The sequence below is a fragment of the Scleropages formosus genome, chromosome 25, assembly GCF_900964775.1.
Source record: "Scleropages formosus chromosome 25, fSclFor1.1, whole genome shotgun sequence".
Taxonomy (NCBI): Eukaryota; Metazoa; Chordata; class Actinopteri; order Osteoglossiformes; family Osteoglossidae; genus Scleropages; species Scleropages formosus.
Genome location: NC_041830.1, coordinates 6,782,142 through 6,807,969, shown reverse-complemented (window position 1 = coordinate 6,807,969; position 25,828 = coordinate 6,782,142). Strand labels below are relative to the sequence as shown.

Sequence of the window (25,828 nt, the reverse complement as noted above, 5' to 3'; positions counted from 1 at the left end):
AACGCAAGCTCTGCTCACAATAATCACTGCAGTAATAACTCCGTTTGCCACAACCTCATGCCGACTTTCCTCGCCTTCCTCAAAAAGTTCAAAAGGCAGTTGTCACAGTAATCAATCATCATTTATGTCAATATTACACCTGTAAGCTATCGCCTACAAGAGCGAATACTACAGTTAAAAGTTTAGTTATGAATTGTTCACATTAGAACTAATTACATTTTATTTCTACGTGTCCCAACTGCATTTCTTAGTTACTATTAAGCTTTTTATTAACGTCTTCATCCAAGGTAACCGATACTGTTAAATAATGAATTCTACAATGATTTACCCTCTTAAAATGAAGTGTATTTTTACGGTATCCATCAGGGTAAGTACATCAATGATTTATCCACTTTTAAGTACCTTCATCAATGCAGCACAAACAGGATTCAAACCCAAAGCCTTGTGACTGCAAGGTAAGAGCAGTAATCACTAAGCTATCTAGTTCTGCTTGGATGAAGGTGATGACCAGTGTAAAGCACTTCAACACCATTATGGCTGTTGCTACGCTTACTATTGCAATGTATTAACTGTTACCTGACCGCTTTCATTCTTAGAGCTACTTACACTGCTGTGAGATCAATCCATTTCCTCAAACAGTTTCTCTGGGCAACAACAGCGGTTTGTCACATCATGGTAAAGTTTAAGTGATTTTTCACTTTATAATTTTAAGAATTTGAGGAAAAGACAGTCTAAGAGAAATTCACTTTATATACAATCATTCAGGAAATTAACTGAAACGGGAATAAATTAGCTAATTGTTTGGCACCAAAGGAACTGCAGTGAAATGATTTGAGTCCTATTTTTCAGATCTTACCCAAAGTGGTCTGGTGGGACTCCCCATTCATCTCATCAGCCTCTCTCAACTGGTATCCCTCAGGGCTCCGTACTGAGTCCCCCTAGTCTTCATCTACACCTTTCCCTTGGCCCTGCCATCGCTTCCCATGGATTTACCCACTACTGACAATACCCAGCTCTTCCTCCCATTTCCACCTGGAGCTACAGACATTTCCCCATGCATCGCTGCCTGTCTATCAGACATCTTTGCCTGGATGTCTGATCACCACCTAAGACTCACCCTCTCCAAAACAGAGATCCTTCATCTCCAAGCTGGACCATCTTCCTGTTGTGACCTCTCTATCAAACTGAATAACTCACTCATCTTGGCTGCCTCCTCAGCTAAGAGTCTGGGAGTGATGACTGATTCAAGTGTCTTTCTCTCGGCACATCGAAGCCACAGCCCAGACCTGCAGGTACATTCTGCATAACATCCACAGGATCTGCCCCATCCCACAAGTGACTACACAACTACTTATCCAGGCCATGCTGATACCCCACCTGGACTGCTACATCTCTCTCCTGTCTGGCCTTCTGGCTTCTGCTATCAAACCTCTACAGCTGATACAGAACGCTGCTGTCCGAGGTGTGTTTGACCTGGCAAAGTGTTCCCATGTATCCCCCTTCCTTTTCTCTGCATTGACTTCCTAGAGATGCCCGGATAAAATTCAAGACTCTGGTTACAGCCTACAAAAGCATAAAAGGAACTGCTCCCTCATATCTACAAGACCTGATCATCGGCTACAGCCCAATCAGACTGTTGCGCTCCCGCACCTCTGCCCGCTTGGTGGTCCCACGCACAAAAAGTTCAAAATCAAAAGCATGCAGGTTTCAATTCTGGCTCTGATGTGGTGGAATGACCTCCCCCTCTCACTCAGAACTGCTGAATCTCTCTATCTTAAAGAACGGTCTCAAAACTCTTCCGGACTCACTTCTCTCAATCTCCTAAGTTCATGAGAAACATGTACATAAGTGCTTATGTTTAATAATTTTTTTTTACCAACAACGTTTGATAACGGAAAAGCACTTATGCAGCTACTCGAGTAATACATACCGGTTCGTACAGTGGAATGTGATAAATTAACTGTGCTCTAGAATCACGTGTCTGCATCCAAGTCTCTCTCTCAGTTGATGTAATGTACTTTTTGTATTGTTCTCTGAGACGTACCTCACTTTGGAGAAAAGCATCTGCTAAATGAATAAATGTAAACATAAGCAGGGACAGGGAATGTAGTTTTCAAAGAAATTTATCTCTACAGCCAACAGGGGGCAGTCTAACTACACACAAAGCTATGAATTGACAGGCTCCTTTAATTCACTCTGTGTGAAAAACATGAGCACATGAAACAGAAAAACACCCCTAATATTATCTTTTCATCCGTTTCATTTTTGAATCAGGAAGTTTGTGAGTTGTAAATCATGTATTTCTATTGTTTATTACAAAATCCATTTTCTCTGCCAAAGCTCCAGATTTTGCGATTCGGAATTCAAAACCACGATAACCTCCTGAAACATTTCATATATAATACATTAAGTATCACATCATCTAAAACCAGAACCAAATTAAAACATCGCAAACACCACCTTCGATTACTGTGCCAGTTTCTTCTCATTATTTTTCACAACAATGTGAGAAATCGCCAAAGATGAATATTTTTTTTTTGCCATTACTAAAATGCAACGGTAGCGGCCGGGCCCCGTGTTCTTCGTCTTACGGCACGCCGGGCGCCGTTCAGCTGACCGGGAGAGAGGGCGTCCTCTCGCATCCCCGCCGTGAGGTCAAACACATTATTTAGCCGAACGCTGCGCAAAACACTGTGGAATCAGCCGTCTTATTTGGGCAAGGGGACCCCCCTTGGCCAGATGAGTGTCCACCCCGTTCCTCGCTCTCCGCTCAGCGGTCCCCCGCGGAGAGGCCCCGCGCCGCGCTTGACTCGTGACGAACAAATTGTCATCTGCACCCAACAGCACCAGTAATGTCATTTTTACCCTGGGAGATGCGTTAAACAGGCCTAATCACTCCAAGAATGTTCACTTAGCCAGCTGGGGGTTGGGGGGTGGGGGTGGGGTTGGGGACGAACGCACTGGACTTTGAATAAGCGGGCCCTGGAGAGGGTCCAGCATGTCACATCCAATGAAAACTGTGACATCCATCTCCCAGATCGATGTAGACAGCGCACGGCGACCCCTCCCTCCCACGCAGCCGGGGGACACGTCTCAGCCATTACGGCACAAAAAAGCGCAGTCGAAAAGCCCGTCCGCCGTCCGGCAGGCGGTTGCAGGAGCGCAGCGCCGGGGACTTAAAGACAGAAAATTGAGCATCTACAAGGGAGCCTTGTCAACGGCTCAAACTCGGAGAGTTGACGCTCTTCTTAAGGGAAAGCTTTGGAGGAGCCCGGGTGCCGCACGTGCCGAGTCTTGCCCGAGCGGCCGAGGCGTTTCCGTTAAGGTCACCCCCGGTGCGCGCAGATAGCCGATCGCCGGCAACTACGGCGTGCTTTCGAAGGACGAGGATTAGCGTTTACTTTGCGCGAGGCGCACGGGATGGGGCTCGCCACAGCTCGGCTCGCGCGCGTGTTCGGACGCTCGTGCGGGGCCGGAGGAACGAAGCGCAGCGGTGACGGACGCCGAAAGAGCGGAAACGGCCCGAGACAGGAGGACGCGGGGCTCCGGCCTCGGAGACTTCCGCCGACGGGAGCGAGCTGTGACGACAGTTACCTTTCTTCTCCATACGTTTCATGTCCATGAGCTTCTCCACGTTGCGGGGGTCGCTGAGCCACAGCTGCATGCGCACAAAGGGCTCCCTCCCCTTGAGGCTGAGCTTGTGCCAGGGCTTGGGCCGGGCCAGCAGGTCCGACACTGAGCCCTGGGTCAGGCCCAGGATTGTCTCCCCGAAGAGACGCTGCCCTGTGGGACACAAGAGGTGCCAGGGCAGCCTGTTAACACTGGTTTCCACAAGCGCGTTTGGCCGATGGGGAAAGGGGGCTTAATCGGAGCGGGTTCCGTTTAACACGAAAATGTACTTTATGGAAAATGAAGAACTTTTACATCCCCTCTGCGTATTGCCAGCCCTCCCTTGATGCCTGGAGGAAGAGCGGGGCGGGGGAGAGCCATCTCAAGCCAAAGGCCCACGGAGATGTGACGCGCTCAGCCGTGCTTAACTTCACCCGCGTGCGGCACGTGGGAGCGCTGATCAAAGGAGGTCTCAGAGTCACCGGCAGCTACGTAAAAAAGGACGCACCTGTCACAAGGCATTAGGGATCTTTTTCCGCACGCCACACCTGGTTTTACCGTAGTCTCTGTGCAAAAAAAAAAAAAAAAAAAAACTACAGCTTAACGTTCTGATGTTTCAGCCATATGGACCGCGGAGGAAGAAGGGCCGAAAAGACATTAAAGCCGACAAGGACGGGATAATACTGTCTGCGCGAGCTGAAAAAGCCATTGAAACTTTACCGCACGTGAAATATGTTGCGTCGCTTCGGATCGAATGATCCAGGACCGCAGTTTCAACGATTGTGAACTCGGCCTCCGGAAGTCATTTCAGAGGAGGCCGGGCGCATTAGCGCAGCAAGCGGGATTCCTCGCACGCTGGCCAGGTGTGCGTTTTCGTGCCGTTCTCGCAGACCTCCGAAGCCAGGAGCGCTGATGACAAAAGGCGCTTCCCGGCCCGTGGCTTTTCCTTCCTCGAATTCCGCTCTTGAGATCATTTAGTAGAATTCGGCCCTTCCAGCGGGACTAAACAAAGATGGACGGGGGGCCGAGCCCTGGACGTAGCCGCGTCTGCGCATCGAGGGTTGCGATGCCACGCTCCGGGCATCCTCCTAAGGCCCGGACGAGATCGGGCCCGTCCGCCGCCGGGTCACGTGGCCAAAATACGCCGAGGACTTAGCGCACGGAGGATAATGCACTCTTGTTGGAGGTCAGCTACCGTCTCGGCCCATCGCACGCAGCGCGCCGACCCGCAACGCACCTCCGCTCACGCGCGTCCTCCGTCGCACCGAAGCACGTTACGTAACATGCCTTCGCTCTGGTACGTACGTTCAAAGGGAACAGGAGAGCGCACAGAAAGCTACAAAAGCCCTGAGCGGTGCTGGCATGCAGGAAAAACAAGCGAGTTTATTCTGCTCCGAAACCTAGAGATGAAAACGGCGATCAAGCCGCGCTCCATCTCGCTGATGGCGTCCCACGGAGGCCCCATTGTTAGCCCTGCGATCTGCCGTACGGTAAATAAACAGGCTTCCTAACACAGCCCGTTTCGTCGCTTTCCTGTTCCTGCGGACGAGCGACGCGCTCGAGCTGATGAAAGGTGTGACGCTCGGTTGCCGTGCACTCGCACGCAGGTTTCCAGCAGGCAGCTCCTTTCGCTGGACAGATGGAGTGAGGTGTGTGATCTCAGTGGCAGGGCGGGCGAGGGCCCTCCCACATGCGAAGTGGATGCACGCGCAGCTGTCGTTTGCGGGGGGGGGGAGGGGGGGAGGGACACCGCGGTCTCATTAACCCAGAGAGTGACAGCGCAGGGACCTCTTTAATAGGTGAGTGTGCAAAAGATGGAGGAGCAGTAAAGAACCGAGCCCTCATTAACAAATACAGAGATGTACAGCAGCTGGATGGGCTTTTGTGGCCAGGGGGGTGGGGCCAAGCTATATCAGTCAGCACACTGGTTAAAATTCAGGTCATTCGTTACAAGGAAAAATATAAAAGGCTGCTTAAGAACAAACCAGTACTCACATCCCCGATACTTTTATATTATAATTGACAACAAATTAGCAGACGAAACAGTTCTGAATATGCTAGAAACCAGTAACACTGGTTTTGGCTCCGGTATGGTGGAATGAGGTCCCCCTCTCACTCAGAACTGCTGAATCCCTTTCAACACTCAAGGAAGTTCTCAAAAGCCATCATCATCTTTCAGACCCACTTCTCTCTTGATCTTCTAACAGCTCTAGAAATTTGCCTCACACTATCTGTCATGATCACTTTTTTCCCTTCATCTATCAATTCTACATGCAGTTACTAGTGAAACACGCATCGGCAAAAAAGGTGGTAACAGACAAAACAACCGTACTTAGATAACCGCACGTCAGCATCCGTAACTCATCTGTCGGCGAAATGCACTTTCGTTTACTCCGAGTCGTACGCTGCTTTGGAGGAAAGTGTCTCCTAAATGAAAAATGCGATCGTAAACATACCGTGGGTGAGCTTTACCTACTAATGGTCGTGAAGGTGAGGGATGTTCAGGGTAAAGACTGCGAGACGAGAAGAGGAGAATCGGTCGACGGCGCGGCTGTACTCACCCAAGTTGTTGTCCGTCAGCACCTCCTTTACCTTCTTGGTGATGGCGTAGGTGTCCAGCTCCGGAGACATGGCCACCATCTCTTGGATGCTTAGGCCCGAGTGCCCCGGGACGGGCAGCGGCTCGCAGGGCTCGCTCGACTCGGAGGCGGGGGGCTGCGAGGCGGGGGGCTCGCCCAAGCTCTTCACCGACTCCTCGGCAGAGCTCAGGGGCGACTCCGGAGCGGGGCTGCAGCTGGCCGACGTCTTGGGCGTGTTCTCTGCGGGAAGATCGGCAGAAGGGGGGCGGGGGACGGGGTCACTTGCCCGCGCTGCGAGGGACGAGGTCACGGCGGGTGCGCGCGCTCCACGCTCGGAGTAAGGGAACAATACAGCGGAGCGCTCGCTTCAATTACCAGGGAACCGCGGGCGGTAAATGTAAGGTGCGCGAGGGCCGTTCGACAGATTTCATCTCAAGTACCTGAGGAGTCGGCGACGGAGCAACTCCCGCTCATCAGCAGAGATACAAACAAAAAGCCCATCTCAGCCTGCCATCCCAGTTCCAGAACAAAAAAACAATTAAGTTCAAGACCGTTTAATAGCAGCAGCATGAAGCGAGTGAAGCAGACAAAGATGAAGAGGAACGAGATGAGACCGAGGGTGCTGTGCGTTTAAGCGGCTCGCAGCGACAGCGCCGGGCGATCTGAAGGCGCGGCGGCGGGTTGCTCCAACAAAGGCCCTACGAGCCGGGGAAAGGGGCGACAGCCGGGGCACGCAGACACTCGGCAGCATTTACAATTCAAAAGCAGACGCTGTCGCCTAATTGAGGTAAACTCCCTCCTAATGCGCGGAGATAAATATTCCCGCTGTGTGCATCGCTGAGCAGCAAATAAACACCCCGCTCAGTCGTTGACAGTGATTAATACTGAACAATTACATTCCAAACAGATGTCTGCTTCAATTAGACGTCGCTCTGTGTGAGCGAACCCGGAGAGAGCCCGGGGGTCCGGCTCCCCGCGACGCCGATTCCTGCTTTTCTCGCGGGCCCCGACGCGACAGCTGGGAGACTCCGCCAGGGCGTGAAAGGAAACTTCATCCAATGCAAATCAAGCCAGGGTTCGAATTACAGCGATTCAACCCGTCCCATCGCGGCGGACCCTCCGCCTTACCTGGAGCCCATCCCCACCGGCGGGACGAACTAAACTGCCTCGGCGAGAAACGCGAGATACGTTGCGAAGGGACGCAAGGTAGCCTGCTATGTTTGCGAAGGGAGCGATTTGCACCCAGCGAAGGAAAGCCGGCTCTAGGTGGAAGCAGGGGACACGGCAGCGTACCATACCGGGTCTGATCCGCGCCACGTAGATGGAGCTCAGGCGGCGCAGGTTTACGAAAGGTCACGCTTGCCGCGCCCGCACAGCCCGTTACAACACACTGCGAGCGCAACTCATTTTACGAGTAACAGCAGTTTGGCACCGCAATCCAAAGTACTTTTTTCTGATAAAGTAAAGGAACCAAGGCTGTATACTCTTACACGTATTTTATTGTTATGGTTCTCACGCTCACCTTCTGGAAATATGTGGATGGCTAGAGCGTTTCACTTTCTTCCGTTAGAAAAATTAACACTGGATCTGCACGACAATTCGAAGGAATTCCGGAACGTCTCGACGCCCTTTCGGAAGTTCTTAGACGCGCTGCGTGATCATACTTGTGAAATGCTGTGACCTTTTGACCGTTTGCCCTTGTCTGATGTATATGGACATATTTGTAATTTCTCTGTCTACTGTGTGTCTCTATGTTGCTGTGATCCAGTGCTGCTCTGCTATAAAAAGAAAAAAACAAACAAATTCGGTAGGGCTCCATGAAAACACCAAGTAGGCAGTGGATAGGACAGAAGTCAACGTGACTGGGCTGGAATCAAAGAACAGGTTTCAATCACACCTCCTACTGTAGTACCCTTGACCAAGGCTATAAATATAAGCGGATAAATAATTACAAGTAGCTTTGTATATTAACCTCACGTTCTAAGTCGCTCGGGAGAAAGGCGTCAGCTAAATGAGTAAATAAAAATAAATCCATCGCTATACAGGCAATCCACGGATTACGAACGACTTCCGTTCCTAAGTCCGTCTTTAAGTCGAGTTTGTATGTAACTCGGAACGGTTAGGTACATTCAAATCTAACGTCAGTTCAAATGTTTGTCTTAGTGTTTAGTATATCGTGTACCTTTCTATGCATAAAAAAAACATTAAAGAAACGCTTCCAGATGCACTAAAACATCTTTAATATAACAATACACACACACACTAATAATAGCAATGGAAAAAAATTAAAGCCCAATACAATAACATGAGACACTGTTAAAAGCAACGTGGTCCGACTGAAAAGAACGAAGTCTTCGTCCTGCATCGGGCTCACGTGGCCACGGGCCGACGAACAACAAGCTTTACTGGGGGTGGTTCATAACTACGGGTTGTACGTTAAGTCGGATGTTCGTAACCTGGGGACTGGCCGTACTTGCGTTTTTAAACACCCAAACGTGATTTCGTTCAGACAGAAATAAGCCTATATACTAGGTCGAACACAAAAGCATCCAACCGAGACAAATGGTCTGCACTGTTGCCTAGAATAAGAGCACAGTCTGGTGTTTTTAAATTCGAATGAGATTGTTTTACCGGAACCCGGGACGGCAGTGGCGATGACGGTGATGCGTGGTGATATAGTGTGTATCGCTGCCCCTTCACGAGCGAGCGCGTTGCGATGGACAAGGCGCCTTGCGCAGTCTGTGCCGCAACTCGTTCCACCTTGCACTTCGCAGCACCGCGCCGCTCCGAGCAAAGCGCATCTGGCTTTTCGGCACGAATTAATAACGGCTCGGAGTTTCTCTAAGCGAACGATCGTTCTATCGGCTATTCGTCGAAGCACAACGCGCTCGCCGTTAAGTGCTTCCGTCGTCAGGTCGGCTGGCAGCCATGTTGGTCCACGTGCTCCGAACGGGCGCGGTGCTGAGAGCTGGGAGAGACCCTGCCTACGTGTCAACACGCACGCATTAATCCACGCCAAGGACCCTTTCCTCTATCCAATCTGGACAAGCAGGTCCCATCTCCAGGGGTGGCCTTCGAGACGGGCGTGGTCGGACGCAACGGTACGGACCGGAAACGAGCATCTCTCCGAACCTGTAATTACGGAATCCGAGAAGCCGCGCGAGCTCGGTGGGTTTCTGACAAGCGCATCGTATAAGGCTGAACCAGCCTGCTCCATTTGACCACCCATCGAGATCACCCGGACAAGCTCATCCTCCGCCGACAAGCACAGATGCGCCACCGGTGCCGAAACGGAGAGCTGATGCGCAGCGGAACCCATAAAAAACACACACACACACACACACACACACACACACACACACACACACACATTTTCAGAACCGTTCATCCCATACAGGGTTGCGGGGAACCGGAGCCTACCCGGTAACACAGGGCGTAAGGCCGGAGGGGGAGGGGACACACCCAGGACGGGACGCCAGTCCATCGCAAGGCACCCCAAGCGGGACTCGAACCCCAGACCCACCGGAGAGCAGGACTGTGGTCCAACCCACTGCGCCACCGCACCCCCGTTCATAAAAAACACAACATGCTAATTGCACGCTTCCCACCGCATGTCTGCAAAGCACATATTGTGCACTGTATCATGAATCTGCCATAGCGAAGCGTGCGGCAAGGAAATTTTTATTCGACGTGATGTGCACGATAGCCATCTTTTGCTTTTCGCTCAGACTTTTTGTCGCGAGCCGCGCCGATGCGAGTGTTTTGACATTCCGGTCAGAGCTCCACGACGACGCTCTTGTTCTCTTTGCTCTCCGTCTCTCTCCCCCTCACGAGCGACCTCCTCTTCTCCCTTCCCCCGTCCGCCCGCCCGCGCAGGCTCAGCCAGCCTCGGCCAGCCTCGGCCCTCAAGTGAGCAGCCGGGGGAGCCGTCACTTACGATTAAGTCCCCCGTCGCGCCGCGGGAAACAGCTGGGAGGGAGGCCAGTCGGCTCGCATCTCGCGCCCGGGCTGCTCGCCGGCTGGTGACATTTTAACTGGCGGCGCGGCAGGGCGCTAGGGGGGCCCGAGGACGGCAGCGCGGGTGACGGGGGCCGCCCTGTGACAGGGTGCCAGCGACCAGCAGCGTGGCCAGTCACAGCCCCGCAGCTCCCACAGCAACGGCGCAGCCGCTTCCGCAAAGAGCGCCCCTTTCTTTAATGCTGGGAGACAGCGAGAGGCAAGGGAGAGAGACAGACCCGGGGAACGGGGGAGCCGAGCGGACGAGAGTACATATGAACGCTCACACTGGCTACGAAAGAACCAAGCAGCACAGCAGAAAGCTGAGTCGCGCCGCACGAAAGAGCGACAGTCGATGGCGACGATGTTGGCGCAGAGCTCAAAGTCACGCGTAGCTGCCCAGAACCACTACGTTGACACCTAAAACACAGCTTACCAACACCGAACAGAAGGCGACGTGATTTCGGACGATGGGCGGCTCACCCTCTAACACAATGATAATTGTGGATTTTTGCTATTTACATTTATTCATTTCTCTGATGCTTTTCTCCAAAGTGACTTACAACGTTAAGGTATTTATAACTATTTATACCCATTTATACAACTGTGCAATTTTAGGATAAGTACCTTGCTCATGCATGCTACAAGCTGGAGGTGAGATCCAAACGTATGGGTCCAAAGGCAGCAGCTCTAACCACTGTCCTACCTTCTGTCCCACATTTATTTACTGTTTATTTACCCAACTCATTTGTCCAAAGCCATTAATACAGCTGGGGAATTTTTTTTTTTTTTTTTTACTGAAATAGGAAGTGCAATTCAAACCCAGGTATCTTGATCGTAAGGCGACGGCTCTAACCACACCACCTGCTGGAGCAGAAAGTGCGTGTGTGTGCTGCGATTCCGAAGAGTGAGCAACACTCCAGGATGAAGAGAGGGGAGATATAAGGAGAGGAGAGGACAGGAGAGGAGAAAGAGAGGAAGAGGTCAGGGAGTGTTTGACGCTTCCCCAGAGAGATGGGGGGGGTGGGGTGGGGGAGCCGCACAAGCGCTTCCTTGAGGGGGGAGCAAGGCTACTTTTAGCCACGGTGGCCGTCCCTTCTTAATGAGGGTCATGCTGAGGACAAGCCGCGCAGAGGACGGGCAACGCCTCTGCGCTCATTACCCACATCGGATGGAGGACAGAGAGACTGCGAACCACTCGCAGGCCAGACCGAGGACAAGCATGCACCCCCCCCAGCCCAAAAAGCTTCAGATACACAGGTTGCTTTCAGCTTGCTCCGTTTCCACTCGATCTCCTGCACCACGCAGAAAACTCCCGAACGGCACGAGGACGGAGAAGAGCCCTTTCTTTTCGTATTTCCCACCGACTCCGATCTAACTTCACGGGCATCGCCTCGAGCGAGCGCCAAACCGCACAGATTGCGGCCCGTGAAAGGCGATGCGTGCGGTATCCTTCTGAAGCCCATTCCGACAATTCCCCAGATGGGTCACGTTCTGGCTGTTATTTGAAACAGATTTCAACCCTCTGAGAGCAAGCACGCGTGCGTGCGTGCGTGTGTGTGTGCGTGCGCGCGCTGGCATGTTTGCGTAATTATTAAATGGGACACTCTCCTCCGTGCCATTCCAGGAAGGCACGCCCTTTTCTGCAGAGCCACTCTAACAAGTGGCACATTAAAACCATCACAAGAACATAATGTCCTTTTAAATTCGCTCCCCAGCCCGGATTAAGCAGAAAGGCAAGCTGACATTTACGCTTCTTTTTAAGCTACAGGCCCCATTTTAAAAGCCATTAATTTCCCTTGCTCTTTTTTTGGGCTAGAGTCATTGCTGTAATCTATATATTGCTCCACCTAATTTGTGGTAAAAATTATTGAGAAAGGGTACTTAATGTAGGACAGGCGGCAAATGCAATTCATCACAGCCGGACCTCTACGCTGCAGACCAGGGCCCGCTCGTATTCATCACGCCATCGGCTGATTATTTGCATATTAATGAGCCGACGGAGCGGGGGGCCCGAACGCGGCGCGGTGCGGCGCGGCGCTCTCTGGGAGACGAAGGAGGCGCTCTCTAATTGCTGTACATCAGCGTGCTGATGGGGTAATTGATTACAGCGGCTACAGGAGGCCCAGGGGAGAGCTCTACATCGCCGAGCTGACGGATCAAACTTCGACAGACCGTAGAGATCTGAAACACCGGGCTGCCCTGAAAAACAGCTCTCCCGCACGAGCGCTTAAATAACAGACAAGTAGATTTTCTAAGGCCGGACATACAGAAGCACCGACGCGCCGTTCGATGCTCTCGGATCGCTTCGTTTGACATGCCGTGACAGCGAAGCGCGAAGGCGCGCTCGCTTATTAAGGACGTGCCGCGTGTGTCTCGTGCAGCTTTGAACATATAGATCCGATTGATTAAATATACAAGTAATTTACACAGGTAGTTATAACTGCAGAAGTATTTCAGCACTTCTAAACGCATTTACAAGTCCGCCACAGACGGTCCCAAGCCCGGCTGAGAAAGGAGGAGGAGGGCTGGGCGTGAGGCTAGCTACCCCACACCGTAAAAACCTTGCCGGCTACAGAGACACCAACAAGGAAACTTCATGACATCTCAGCTCTTAGGGATGCCTGGGGAACCCTTGTTGGCGGCCTCTGCCCCAGGAGGGGCGGAAGGCATAAGAAGGCGGCGACATGCATTTACCCACATCCAACGTATGTGTTACGGAAATGTACTAATTAATTAATATTCCATACCCGGCAAACGATTTAAGCAACTGCTGTCAGGATTGTTTTTAATGTACTTGGAAATATTTGTGTCTTTATATATGCTTTCTTACTAGCATTCATTATCATTCCAGTAATTTGCTGATCCCTTTATTCAAAGCCATTTTAACCATTTACACAGCTGGATGTTTCAATAGCGCTGTTCTTGATGCATGAACCTTCAGATTAAGTCTGTATGCTACTTGCTGACATATTCAGGCCTCTTTACACAATATGGCAACTGTGAAAAGGTCTGCATTGTCATGCCCCAATTCCCTTCATAAACACACATGCTGCCATAGTAAGACTTCTTTTTTTTTTTTGTTGCGCATTATATTTCTATATCCAGCTCCAGAAAAGAACTACTGCATGTGAGCATGTTAATACTACATGCTGATTCTTATAATCTATGATGATCGCTGTCTCAAATATCATATGATGAGACCTCGGTGCTGTTAAGTGTCACAGAGTCAATGCCAACTCTTGGTGATAACTCTTCATGTTCTTTCCTTAGGCTTGAAAACTAGGCATTAATCCAGAAAACAGTAATGGGTGGTAAAATAGTTTTCTATGAATCAATCATCTTATAAATTTCTTAAAAACTCCTTTCACACTCCCAGTGTGCAAAATCAGTAATGAAAGCAAGCACAGATCACAAAGAAGAAAGTTAAATTCTTGCATGGTAATGACAAAATTACCAAAACCGAGGCTTTGAATTTTACTGTGGTAAAGAGAGAAATGTCTTGTGGCACAGTATCAGTCCTCTTCACAGGCAAGTCACCCGTCAGGGGAGAGCTCTCCAGCCCACACACTCACATTTGCTCCAAGACCTGTACTTTTAAGGATCATTAAACTGTGTTGGTCTAGAGCTTCATAACCCCCAGAGTGCACAAAAAACACATCTACAGACACATCTGATGTCACAACAGAGGAAAAAAGTATAAACTTCCCAAACTTGTCAAAGTCGCTGTTTTATATGTCACAAGGACAAATCTACTGCGAAATTCAGGAGCAGGCCGTCTCGTTGCGTTTACACTGAAAACACTGAGATGTTCAGAAAATGGTAGGAGAATCAGAAGGAAAAACCCACAAGGCACCAAATAAACAGCTACTTGAGGTTTTGGATAAGCTGGAGGAATAACCACTAACCGATTAAAGGCCTCTGGATGCGTATAATTCATATTTTAAGAAAAATTTTGCTTACCTCTTCTGAAAAGCGCAAACACGCACATGCACATTTACCTACAATTGCGGGGAATTTACCCTGACCATCGTTTTAATTAAATAAATGACATCCAAGTGCACGCCAACAAACATTAAATTCTGGAACACCGAGTAGAAACAAAAGGTTCGGCCGCTTTCTGTTTTTTTTTTTTTTTTATTTAAAAAAAAAAAAAAAAGAAAAACCGTCTAAAAATTGATTTTCATGACTTTCAAGTTCAAGTGTATGCTTCAGTGACTGAAAGATATGAAGAAGTTGAAAGTTTCTATGATAATGACCAAGCTCCAAGTGATCGGTCTTGTAAACAAGATGTGCTTCTAGCGATTGGAGACCGACACCAAAGCTGATAATGTAAAAGGAAGAGAAAACTGCTGGATTTGGTAAATGAAACAGTGGAGGAGAAAAACTGATCAACTCCTGTAGCTCCAACACTGTCTAACGCTTTCTCTGAACAACCCTGTCATCACCTGAACATCACCTGATGGAGCAAAGAAACCAAAGTGACGTACATCCTTAGCAGCAAGACAGAAGAGTTTGAATTCAAAGGCAAAGATATTGCTTGAAGCCAAACCATGGAGGTCCAAAACAAACTAAGAGAAAAAGTAAAGCCATCCAGCTTCCAAAATGTGATGTGGACAGCATATCTGATGCTTTCAAGAAGCATGTGAGCAACTGAACAAAGACTCAATGATCATCAAATAATGAAAGCAAAATTATTGAAGGGGAAAAAATAGAAGGAACCGTAACGGATTTCAGACCACAGTGTATAAATCACTGTGGTCTGAACAACTGATACGGGACGTTAAAATAATCAGGGAGAAAGTTAACAATTTCCAGTTGGCATACCTCCATACTTTCTGCTAAACCTTTTAACTTGTACAAAGAACAGATTATGATGAAACAAGACTAATGGTAGAGGATGAAGTGGAAATTAAAATCTTATTAAGAAGTCAAGGAGTGCATATAATGGGGCTACAGAAAATAATGAAGACTGGAACCGCAGCAAACTTCAGAGTTGATTGTGAAGACATAGGAGTCGTTGACAACTTCTGTCTCCTGGGATAAATAATCAACAACAAGGGATCAGCCAAGAGATGCACTGAAGAGTAGTATCAGGTAGGAGTGCAAAAAAGATGTGGAAAAGGTTCTCAGATGTGCTTATTTAGAATGAATATTAAAAATGGTATACCAATGGTACTTTTTATAAGAAAATATGGATGGGGAAATAGAATGGGAAAAACAAACTCCTTAGAACTGTGGTTCCAGAGGAGATTTTGAGGATACCATGGACAGCAAGAGAAGCAAACAAATGGATACTGGAGCAAATCAGCCTCAGAAGCACAAATAATGATACTGGGATTATCATATTATGGATACATTATGCTAATTTAAAACCATCTCAAAAGACTAATTCTTAGGAAGTTTGATGGAAAAAGAGGAGGAAAACCAACAACCAGATGGATGGACTCAATGGCAGTGAAAATAAGCACAGCCCTTTACACACTAAGGTCTAGGGGACAGTTGACAACACTAACTTGAGGGCCTTTACATAGCTGCCCACCCTTGCTATTTTCCTGGAATTTTTCCTATTTTCAACACATTTTCCCAAAAAAAAAAAAAAAAAACAACAAATAAATAAATAAAAGAAATAATAAAAATACCCACACACGCCACCACCACACATGCACTCATCTCTAAGCCGTCTTTTTATTCAAAATTTATTTATTCATTTATTTGTACAGATACGTGCTTCCAGGCATGAGCATTGCAAACTTCCGCTGCCATGTCTAGTAAACTTGCTCAAAAATGGATTTTTTCCACTCAGTTACACTCTGTATTTCAGCAATTTAAAACTATATAACAATAAAAGCAATAGCGATGATGATAATCAACTAAAACTATAACTCCCCCTGGTCTTGATTCTGATCCCTCCCCCCAATTGGAGGTTGGCAGCTACGCGCTTAAAATTGGGGGCATTCCTGAACAGAAAAATAGTCATGTGAACACATAACACACACACTGCTAAAATTAAATCCTGAGATGTAATGAAGAAAGGACTTCAGACTGATTTTACGGCTTTGAATTTTACCCCAATAAAGATAGAAAGGTCTTGTAACGCAGCATCCAACTTCCTAAGGAGCAAGCCAGTGAACACACACACACACACACACACAGTCCTTTCAATGTGTTTCAGCGTAGGAATGCAAAAATCACAAAAAGACTTGACCATGGCCTTACAGTCCTAATCACCTGATAGGTGTCTCTTCCTTTCTGTTCTGCTCAGCCACCCGGTGCTTTAATTAGTGGCCTTTAATAAGTACCCGAGCCAGTGGGCTGCAGTGATGAAGCAAACCTTCCTCAATCCAGAACAGACTTGTGAGCAGACATGTTTTGCCCAATAAGGCATTCATTATGGTTGCTCCTACTTCGCTGAAACAAACATGTTTTTGTTACTGCATCAAAGACATATTGGAAAACTGGTGTGGTTTGCATGTACCTAAGGAGGTTCAAATACAGGCCGTCAAGTGTAGACAGAATAAAAGTGTTTCAGAGTGTGAACGGGGAAATAAAGAGGCCTGGAAGCGTAATGAGGGAGAGTACAGAATCAATGTGTTTCAGCCAGCACAGACCTCACATTCAGTACCGTGTTCTGTTATGCAGGTCACAGCATGCGTGAGGAAAGCAGGCAATCGAGCTTGCACTTCCATAGCGGTTTTAACGTTTCCATGAGAAACACTAACAACGGAACGGAGCACGTCCTCACTCTTGGTGGTCAGTTGCTCAGCCAGAACAGACAGGACAGCACCACCCATTAACCCAAGGACACCATCTGGACACCATCAGTCTCCACTGTTCATGTGTATCAACTCCAAGAACAACCACAGCAAAAAGAGCTGGCAGTTAGCACAAGGCCATCATATTGAACTGCACACAGCCTTATCAACAAGTCCACAGTTGGGTCAAATGTACACTTAATAGGTGTACAACCCAGATGTCTAATTAGTGGCAAGGAGCCGTTATCTACGAGGTAATATGAGGGTGTAGCATGTTTGGGTTCTTGTGGTAAGGGTGATGGCAGGCAGATTTGGGTGGGTCCGAGGACGGTACCTTGTGGTTGGCCCTGCAGCGGCAGGACGCTCTGGCCCAGCTCCCCATTCAGCCAAAGCTGCATGCGGATGAATGGCTCACGGCCCTTCTGGGTGAGTTTACTCCAGGGTTTGGGCCGGGACAGCATGTCGCTTACGCTGCCCTGTGACAGGCCGAGAACCTGGAAAAGAAATCAGGCATGGACAGGGGTGGGGAAAGAAAGAGGAGGTTACTCACACATGCAGCAGAAATATCTGTGGGGACAAGTATACAAGCGGGTGGGATTCTGAAAAGCTCCCAAAAGGCTGTAAGAAAGAACATTTCCTGTTGTCCTGTGCACGTGCATACACAAACACACACGAACACACACACACACACACACATACCGTTGTCTTAAAGCCACTGAGATTTGAACTTCATTACCCACCGTAGCAAAAAGCACTGGCAGATATTTAATGCACTGTATCTATGAAAGTAAATACGGAAACCTTTATACTAAAAAAATTAAAGAACAAAACATAGTGGGGGGGGGATACAAAAAGTTGTTTTATTTCCTTTAAAACTCACTGAATTTTCACATGACTCTAAGTACAAAATGTATGATTAATACTCTGGTAGCTGAATGAAGATTAACTGGAATGGCATAAAGACCCTGAACTTAGTACAGAACGCTGACCTTACCAAATGCGGCAAACGCTGGAAGACCAAATTTGGTGTAAACCGAGAACCTGCCTAAGTGTGATCTGGTCGGTTGGGGGAAAACAATCATCGCTGGTCACATGTAAGCAAAAACATCAGCCACACCAGAAAGACAGCAGCTGAAGAATAGACCTCCCTCCCAGATGAGGCCTCAGGCTACCGAAGGTGAAAGATACCACCTCTGTTTGGGTGCTGGCAAGACTGGAGATCTCTGAGAAGATCACCTCTACCCTGTTGAGGCACAGACTGGAGATGACAGCCACGCTTATGCTGCATGTGCCAATCCATTTCCTCTTGAGGAGCCCTTGGTCTAGAGGATGCATGAACTAGAGGCCGGGGCTGTTCGATGAGAAGTGAGTGTGCGTGTGGCAGAGAGCGGGAGCAGGAGCGCGAGGCAATGTCTGCAGACCTTTTCTCCAAAGATGCGTTGACAGATCCCGTTCTTGGCCAGCTTGTCCTTGACCTGTTGCGTGAGGCCCACGGTGTCCACCTCCTGGTACATGTAGAACTCGTACTGTTCGGGAGTGAGGGGGGCCACTGTGGCCTTCGCGGCCTTGGCCAGGGGCAGCAGCGGCGAGGTGGGCAGGGGGCTGCTCTGTGGGGTTTCACTGCGGCTGGGGCCCTGCAGGCTCAGCTCGGAGCTCTGCGAAAAGGGGGACTCGGCGCGTGGCCAGTCCTTCCAGAAGTCCGAGGAGGAGGAGGAGGAGGAGGCAGCGGCGGCGGCCGAGGAGCCTGCCAGCCGAGGAGGCTTCTATCACAGAGACACAAAGAGGCACAGTCAGTCAGCTGCAAACTGGCCAGCAGGTGACGTAGTGGTTAGAGCCACCACCACTGGACTGAAAGAACCCAGGTCTGAATCTCTGAATCCCACTTCCTGCTGTAGGAACCTTGAGAATCTGCTCCAGTAAAAGTTGCCCAGATATATAAACGGGTAAATCAGTGCAGCTTAACACTGTAAGTTGCTTCAGGGAACGTCATCATCTAAACGAATAAATCTAAATGGATATGGGCAGGAGATCATGAGCGAGGATGTACTTGAAGGCCATATTTATTGGAGGAGGTTCACAGCTAAGGTTTTCCTTTCATGTTTTTCCAGTCGTTAGACTTCCGATTGCTGCTGTCAAAGTAGTTCAGGGTACCAGATATTACACAATGAGGGGAAGATCAATCGGACAAGGAAAACTGCATTATAAAAATTATTCTGGGTATTTTGGATTGAAGGGACTTTTGTACGACTCTCCAGAAATTAGCTGTTGGACTCCTTGTGCTCTCAGACAAGCAGTTCTTTAACAAGCGTATGCACAAATTTAAGTAATGAACTTCAAATCTCAGTCACTTAATCCAAACCACAAAATGACAACCGTCCATCCCCATCCCACATGAACGCCAGATGGCATCAGAGCCATGAGCCATCAGCGACTCCACCTGTCAGCAAGGTGGCTCACCTCCTTGGGTTCCTCCTGAGCGCGACCCTCATCTGTCGAGGCAGGCGTGGCACGGCGGTCCAACTGCACGGAGCTCCACCACTGGTCCCTCCAGGGGCCTCGGCCCTGCCTGGGGACTCCGTCGCCCTCGGTGCCAGACGACTCGCCGCTCTCTTTTTTCACGGTGGAGAAGTCGAGGAGCGGGGAGGGCGAAGGGGAGGATGAAGACGAGGACTGGGGGCCTGCGACCGCGGACGGCTTCTTCAGGGACAGAGCAAGTGGCGAGTAGGCAGGCACTGTGGTCAGGGCTGAGGCCGTGGCAGCGGCCATCAGTTTGGGCGAAAGCGGTCGAGACTTCAGCACAGGCTCTAACGCTGCCTGCTGAGCCTCCATCTCACGGCGCGCCTGCTCCAGAATGGAGCGGATGGTGTCGTCGGAGCTGCCGCCGCTCCCGGAGGAAGGAGGACCCTGCGAGGGTTCGGCTACAACGGAACGAAAGAGGAGGTCTCAGATAACATCAGAGAAAGCACCGACTTCTCAGACAATGACGACTTCAAAGGATCCGAAAATTCAAAAACACGTAGTCGTCGATGTAGCCAAACAAAGATCTGTCGTCATTTTAAAAAAAGGCTATTTAAAAATGTTTATAATTCCGCTGCATATGTGTTATGTCAAAAATTCCCAATTTCGATCCCTGTTTCTAAACAGACAACTTCCTCCCGCTGTCATTAGGTTGATGATTCTGCGAGTCTGTGCAGTTCTAACATAAGTTGTATAATTTATCGCTCGGCTCATTTCTGTACACACTGAGCTCCAGCTCGCTCCCAGCCTGATCCGTCGTCACCCCTTTCGAACATGCGGATGAATCGGTGCTTCCGGCCCCCCCTCGAAAAACAATCTGTTTGGCTTTCAGAGGGTTTTTCTTCTTGGTGTGAGGGACACTCTGTGGACTGGAAGTGTATTAGTTTGTTTCTCACCAAGTTTGAGACTTTGTGCATATTTTTCCAAATAGTTGCCCACGCTTCTTGGGTAACCTGTTCGCCGATGTCTCTGTCCCACACCATCTGCATTGGGTGGCATTGGCGTTTGGTTAGCTTAGTCACTCTTCAGCACATTCTGTCAGCCGCATGGGACGGACTTCCTCTTCTCTACCACACATAAGCCACAGTCCACAGATTTCATTCCTAGGCCAGGTTAACAAAAACTGCACCTATGTGCCGAAATGCGGTAAAACATCAGGCCCTATATCCTGGAGAACTGTGGTTCTCCCAGGTATCCAGAGATTTTTATGTATTTTCTTGCCTTATTTTCGCAGTATGCCTTATATCTCTGTGCCTGTATATGGTCTGCTTTGGTTGTGTTTCATAACACCCATGTGATGTTATGCAATAATGTCTTTGTATATAACACACCTCTGTAATGTCCCTTGTCTGATGTTTTTTTTTTTTTTTTTTTGGACAAATTGTTGTTAGCCACAACCACCTGGTCCTGGTCAGACACACGGGAGCAAAGGTTCCCAACATGCATTACAGCAGGAGACGTTCCATCACAACAGGCCTTACAGCAGCCGTCTCCCCGTTGCGTTTTGCGTGGGGGTGGTTGGCGACAATACAGAGAAAATCACCTGTTTTCTGAACCTGCAGCTCCCTCTTGGCCTGCTCCAGGATGGACTTGATGGCCTCATCGGAACCGCTTTCTGGGGTGCGGATCCTGGTGGTGATGTTACCTGCGGACAGGAACGGTTCACTTAAGTCACTGGGTGATGTCGAGCCAGCTGATGTTCGAGCTCTCCAGCATTTAGATCCAGGTGGAGAAACAGGAATACACCTTTCCCTCGTATAACAGGGTCCCTCACAATGAAAATCCTCCACAACAGCTTATGAAAATATATACCATTTTGCAACACAACAGGCTCATCGCTCAGTACGACGACATGTTTCTAGGCATCGCAGTCATTTTATGTCCACAACAGGCATTTTCCTCACTACCTACGGTACACTTTAATCTGCAGAGTACAAGGACGTTATACATCTCCCATAACAAAGCCAACTACTGTATATTTTTTTTGACATCCTGCCACATTACCGATCTGAACCGATCAGAGTGACCGTGGTCAACCAAACTCGCACCTAAAGCAGCTGATTCAGTACTAATGTTTATACATAAACCGTACAAACATGTAAATATTAGGCCGATTATTTAGATCATATAAACAACAACACCGTTACGCTGTCGTAAATAATACTTCTCATGTCACTTATAAGCTGGAACCGAAAGGTGACATAAACAGTCCAAAAATTAGTCACTCTCCAGCACAATTCAAAGCACCAGTACCACTCAATCATTTTTAATACATATATTAGAAAATAGCTTGGCTATACCATTGTCTCTCAAAAAAATACCTTTCATTTTGGCTGTTTTAATTTTAAGTGACATTTTTTTGTTCAGGAACCAATTATATTTTTCCATACAAAATATTCATAGGGTCATTCAATCCCCTCACAATGGGACTTTACCTAACGGGGTGATTTCATGGAACGAATTAACCCTGTTAAAAGCGGTATGGGTGCGATGGCTAATCTTCCAATAGAACCACGCTGAGACTTGGGTGCAAAGCTCTAACCAAGCGCATGTTTCTATGCTCAATATCACTAATGAGGAATTGGACCCAGCTCAAAGCGCGGCCAGGTGTGACCCCAGGAGTCGGAGAGAGACGGTCTGGAGCAAGGTCACAACCGCACTGGAGGAATCAGATGAGATGGGGGTGGGGTGACTCACAAGACAGACCGCAGAGAGTAATCTCCTAGAGCCAGGGCACAGATGTGCTTCATTAACAAGACGCCCAACACTTGCACATCCTCGCAAGAACGACGGCGAGCCAGACCGTGGAACTGATTGGTTTTAAAGAGGTTCAACTGGTATTTTGAGTTAAACAAAGTGACAAAGCAAGGGGAGAGAGAGAGAGCACGCACCCTTTATCCTTCCTGCCTTCGGTCGGGGCCACTGGCGAGCGTAATTAAACGGGGCCGCGCTCCCTCGCTTGAGCGTGCGCGGCCCGCGAGCCGCAGGCCGTGCCACGGAGCGGCGCCCGTCGTTCTGCAGCGGACACCCTACGGGCACCCGACGGGCACCGGAGCGCTACGCGGATGCCGACGCGCCCGGCAAATTTGCGACGCGACACAGCACGAGGCGCCCTTTTCCACGGGCTGTTTTTATCTGTTTGCTGTAAAGGGCAATTTCACCACTGAAAAGGTTAAAACCATCTCTCTAAATGTACAGAGCAGGATGCTGACCGGGCTGCTTTTTTGCTTAAACCGATAAAACACACAAATGCTTCAGTACTTGTATCGTACTTCACTAACACTACATTTAAGCTCTACAGGCTCTTTCACAATGTCTCACTTAGATGAGTGGGGTGGTTCTACGATGGCGGGTGGGCTGGTTTGTGCCGAAAGTGGTATCGGCGCGAACAGCGGGGGGCGTGCTTTGTCGCCGCAGCCCAGGCCAGACGGACAGGATGGGATGGACGAGCTCGGGCAACACCGACACAACTGGATCACACTGCAACCACGACAGTGAGGGCAAGGAACAGACCTGGCCGCGAGGCGCCTTCGGAGCCGGTCCTTCGCTTCGGAACTTCCTGAAACACTCGGTTCAGGTTCTGGCCTGGGTTCTCTGTTGGAAAACAAGCGGCGACAGATAAAACGTAAGTGTCAGGCGCCAGCACCTGCTCCCGGAGCCCTACTGTCAAACCAGCGGACTACAGCCTGTCCCTCTTAAGCAGGCGGTGCCGTCGTGGCAGTCGGCCCAACTGCGAACGAGCTAAGAGGAAGGTGACGGGATGAGCGGTATTCACCTTGGGGAGTCGGTGGGAAATGAATTAGGGAGATGGAACTGGAAATGGAAGGGGATGATAGCGGAATCTGAAAGAAAGAGCCAAAGACTTTGGCGTCGGACAGCAGGCTTTCAGCTGCATATACACCGTTTATCCCGATGGCCGACGCGCTGTGTGGGAGAACGACTTCCTGACGGCAATGCAAATATTGCCAGACACACAGGCTCCAGCGTGCAACGACGTCCTGATCCCATCCGCAAGCCACCGCCGCGATCCAAATCACACGTGCGTGAGTGTTCCTCGAACATCCTTCATTACTTGAAGAAAAGCAGAACTTGCGCCGCCGACATGCCATAGCGAGGAACACAAACGTTAGGATATCACAGGGGTGATCTCAAAAAGAGCAGACAGGTACGAAGCGCCTGACCAGCCGGACCGAGCGCACATAAACACCGCAGCAGAACCCGCACGCATTTTAACAAGAGATTACAACATTTTGCCAAGAGCACCGGTTCGTTTATTTCCTCCCCACTGCCAAGTTCAGCGATGCCGCCTAATTAGGACAGCGGGGAGTACAGAAGCGAGACCCGCTGTGCGTTGGGCTTGCGACTCTACCATGCTTAGCGCACGAAGGCCGGCGCTCTGGGCCCAGCGAGGCGCCGCTCACGTCACGCTCGGTCTCTGCAGAGCAGCACCGCAGGCCGGGCGGACCGACGCTTCAGTCACCCTCAGGGTACGCAGACCAGGGCTCTGGGTCCAGCGGGTTGTCACTGCGGACATGCTCAGATTAGCATATGCGAGACCGAGGGGGTGCTACTCCCGTTATGTTTAGTATACGTGGGCCAGGAGTGTGCGCCTCTCAGGTTAACATCTCTGTCACACTTGCAGTAACCCAGTAAAACCAGCACGTTGATTCCGGGGGCTCAGTGTACGCAGGTCAGACCAACATGCCCGGTACATTTCCAGCCTCATCACGTAATCCACTCGCTCCAACAAACCCTCACTCCCACTTAGTCCAGGACACACCGTTCCTCCCGTCATACACACGTGTATGTACACTGGCAGTCCTACATACACAGGTAGACCAGGGCATATCGGTAGCGGAATAGTACAGGAAGCAGCACTGTGCTCTCGGTGCTGGGGTGCTTCAATATCGGACCGGAGCTTTCCCTCAGAGTTGCTGAATCCCATCCAACATTCAAGAAGAGTCTCAAAACCCATCTCTTTCGGACCCACTTCTTTCCTGATCTCCAACCTGCTCCGTAAGCTTACATCACACCACCTGTGATGATCGCCTGTATATTCCCTACTAGTTCCGTAGGCCGCTACTCGTGTAAGGTGCGCTGGGAAAAACGCCTCGCGTCTCCATCTAAAGCTCTTTGCCTGTTGTGAAATTTACTATTTACGCACAGTTGTACGTCGGTTCGGAGAAACACGTCCGCGAAACGAAGAAACGTAACGAGCGCTTGCGAAGTTTCGGCTAACAATTTCTCCGCACGCATCTGCTAGAAGCTCCAGGTGGGCCGGAACCTGGGCCTGCACGCAACCAGCAACCAAAGTGAATACGGGTGTGAATCCGGAGAGACGGAAAAGACATTTCCGCTGGGCCTATAAATCAGCTGGACTCCGAGGGATGGCGCGTCACGACTGTACCGGCTACACATTTTCTGAAGAGACCTGAGGAAATTGCCCTTCAAAAATCTGACATAAATCTATTTCAGAACTGGTGGTCAAACTCCAGCATGAGAGGGAAGCAGTTAATTGTGTGATGGAGCGTTCTGCTTGCAAAAGCTCATTATTATTACATGTGGCTGTCTCTCTGCCGGAGCTAGTGGCGCTGACGAAGGATGGATGTCCGTCTTCATCTCTCCTTTTTTCTAACAGCAAACATGACAACTAACAACCCATTGTCACTATTCATCCATCACAGAAAATGGCTGAAGTGGTTGTACTACTTTCCAATATGCTAAAGTATGTAAAAATGTCATATTTGATGGAAGGAGAGCTACCACGAGGTTCACATTCTGACTTAAATCAACAGGCTTCTTTCTACGCAGCTCCTCGTCTGCGGACCGTCCTTGGCGAGAACGACGGTCCTCTCAGAGAGTTTAAAAACTTGTTCGAGCAAACCTGCCCGGTCCCGCAGGTATCCTCCGAAAAGGATCTGGGACCTGACGTGTGACCTTGCGTTGGTACTTACCAAGATCAATTCATCGTCACTGTCACTGATCTCCGGATAGCTTCTACGGTCGTGTGATCGGAACATGTTTAACTACAATATTGGCATTTCGTGTCTGTTTGCGGTAATGAGAAAGAATACGATCAAATATAAAGGACACCCTTCATGTTTGCAGGGGTTCCATGCGAAAACGAAATTTAAACGAATAGCTCACCGTTACTCTTCAGACCCAATAAACCATAAAAAAAAAACAAAAGCAGTTATAAAATAACAAATCATTAACTAACTTCTATCTTTATTTATAGATCATAAGAAGGTAAACATAAAATAACAAAAGAAAAATTCACTATAAAGAATTGAGTAAAGAAAAATAAAGGAAATTAATTTTTCTTACCGCTACTACAAATGTAGACCGTACAGAAAGTGTGGTGTGGAATCA

General features: G+C 49.1%; 1 protein-coding gene across 5 annotated transcripts in view; it reads right to left on the bottom strand.

Moving 5' to 3' along the window:
* Positions 1 to 25,828, bottom strand: part of cux1a (cut-like homeobox 1a) — a 147,744-nt gene that overhangs the window by 2,485 nt on the left and 119,431 nt on the right. The window contains exons 16-23 of one of the 5 annotated variants that reach the window (XM_029249440.1): positions 22,970 to 23,050; positions 21,000 to 21,101; positions 20,353 to 20,439; positions 19,397 to 19,857; positions 18,361 to 18,702; positions 17,274 to 17,433; positions 6,171 to 6,428; positions 3,595 to 3,783 (exon numbers count right to left, since the gene is read on the bottom strand). In XM_029249440.1, the coding sequence (XP_029105273.1) occupies positions 3,595 to 3,783; positions 6,171 to 6,428; positions 17,274 to 17,433; positions 18,361 to 18,702; positions 19,397 to 19,857; positions 20,353 to 20,439; positions 21,000 to 21,101; positions 22,970 to 23,050 (1,680 nt within the window). The remainder of the gene's footprint in view (positions 1 to 3,594; positions 3,784 to 6,170; positions 6,429 to 17,273; positions 17,434 to 18,360; positions 18,703 to 19,396; positions 19,858 to 20,352; positions 20,440 to 20,999; positions 21,102 to 22,969; positions 23,051 to 25,828) is intronic. The other 4 variants (XM_029249438.1, XM_029249439.1, XM_029249437.1 and 1 more) reach the window with 4 other exon arrangements.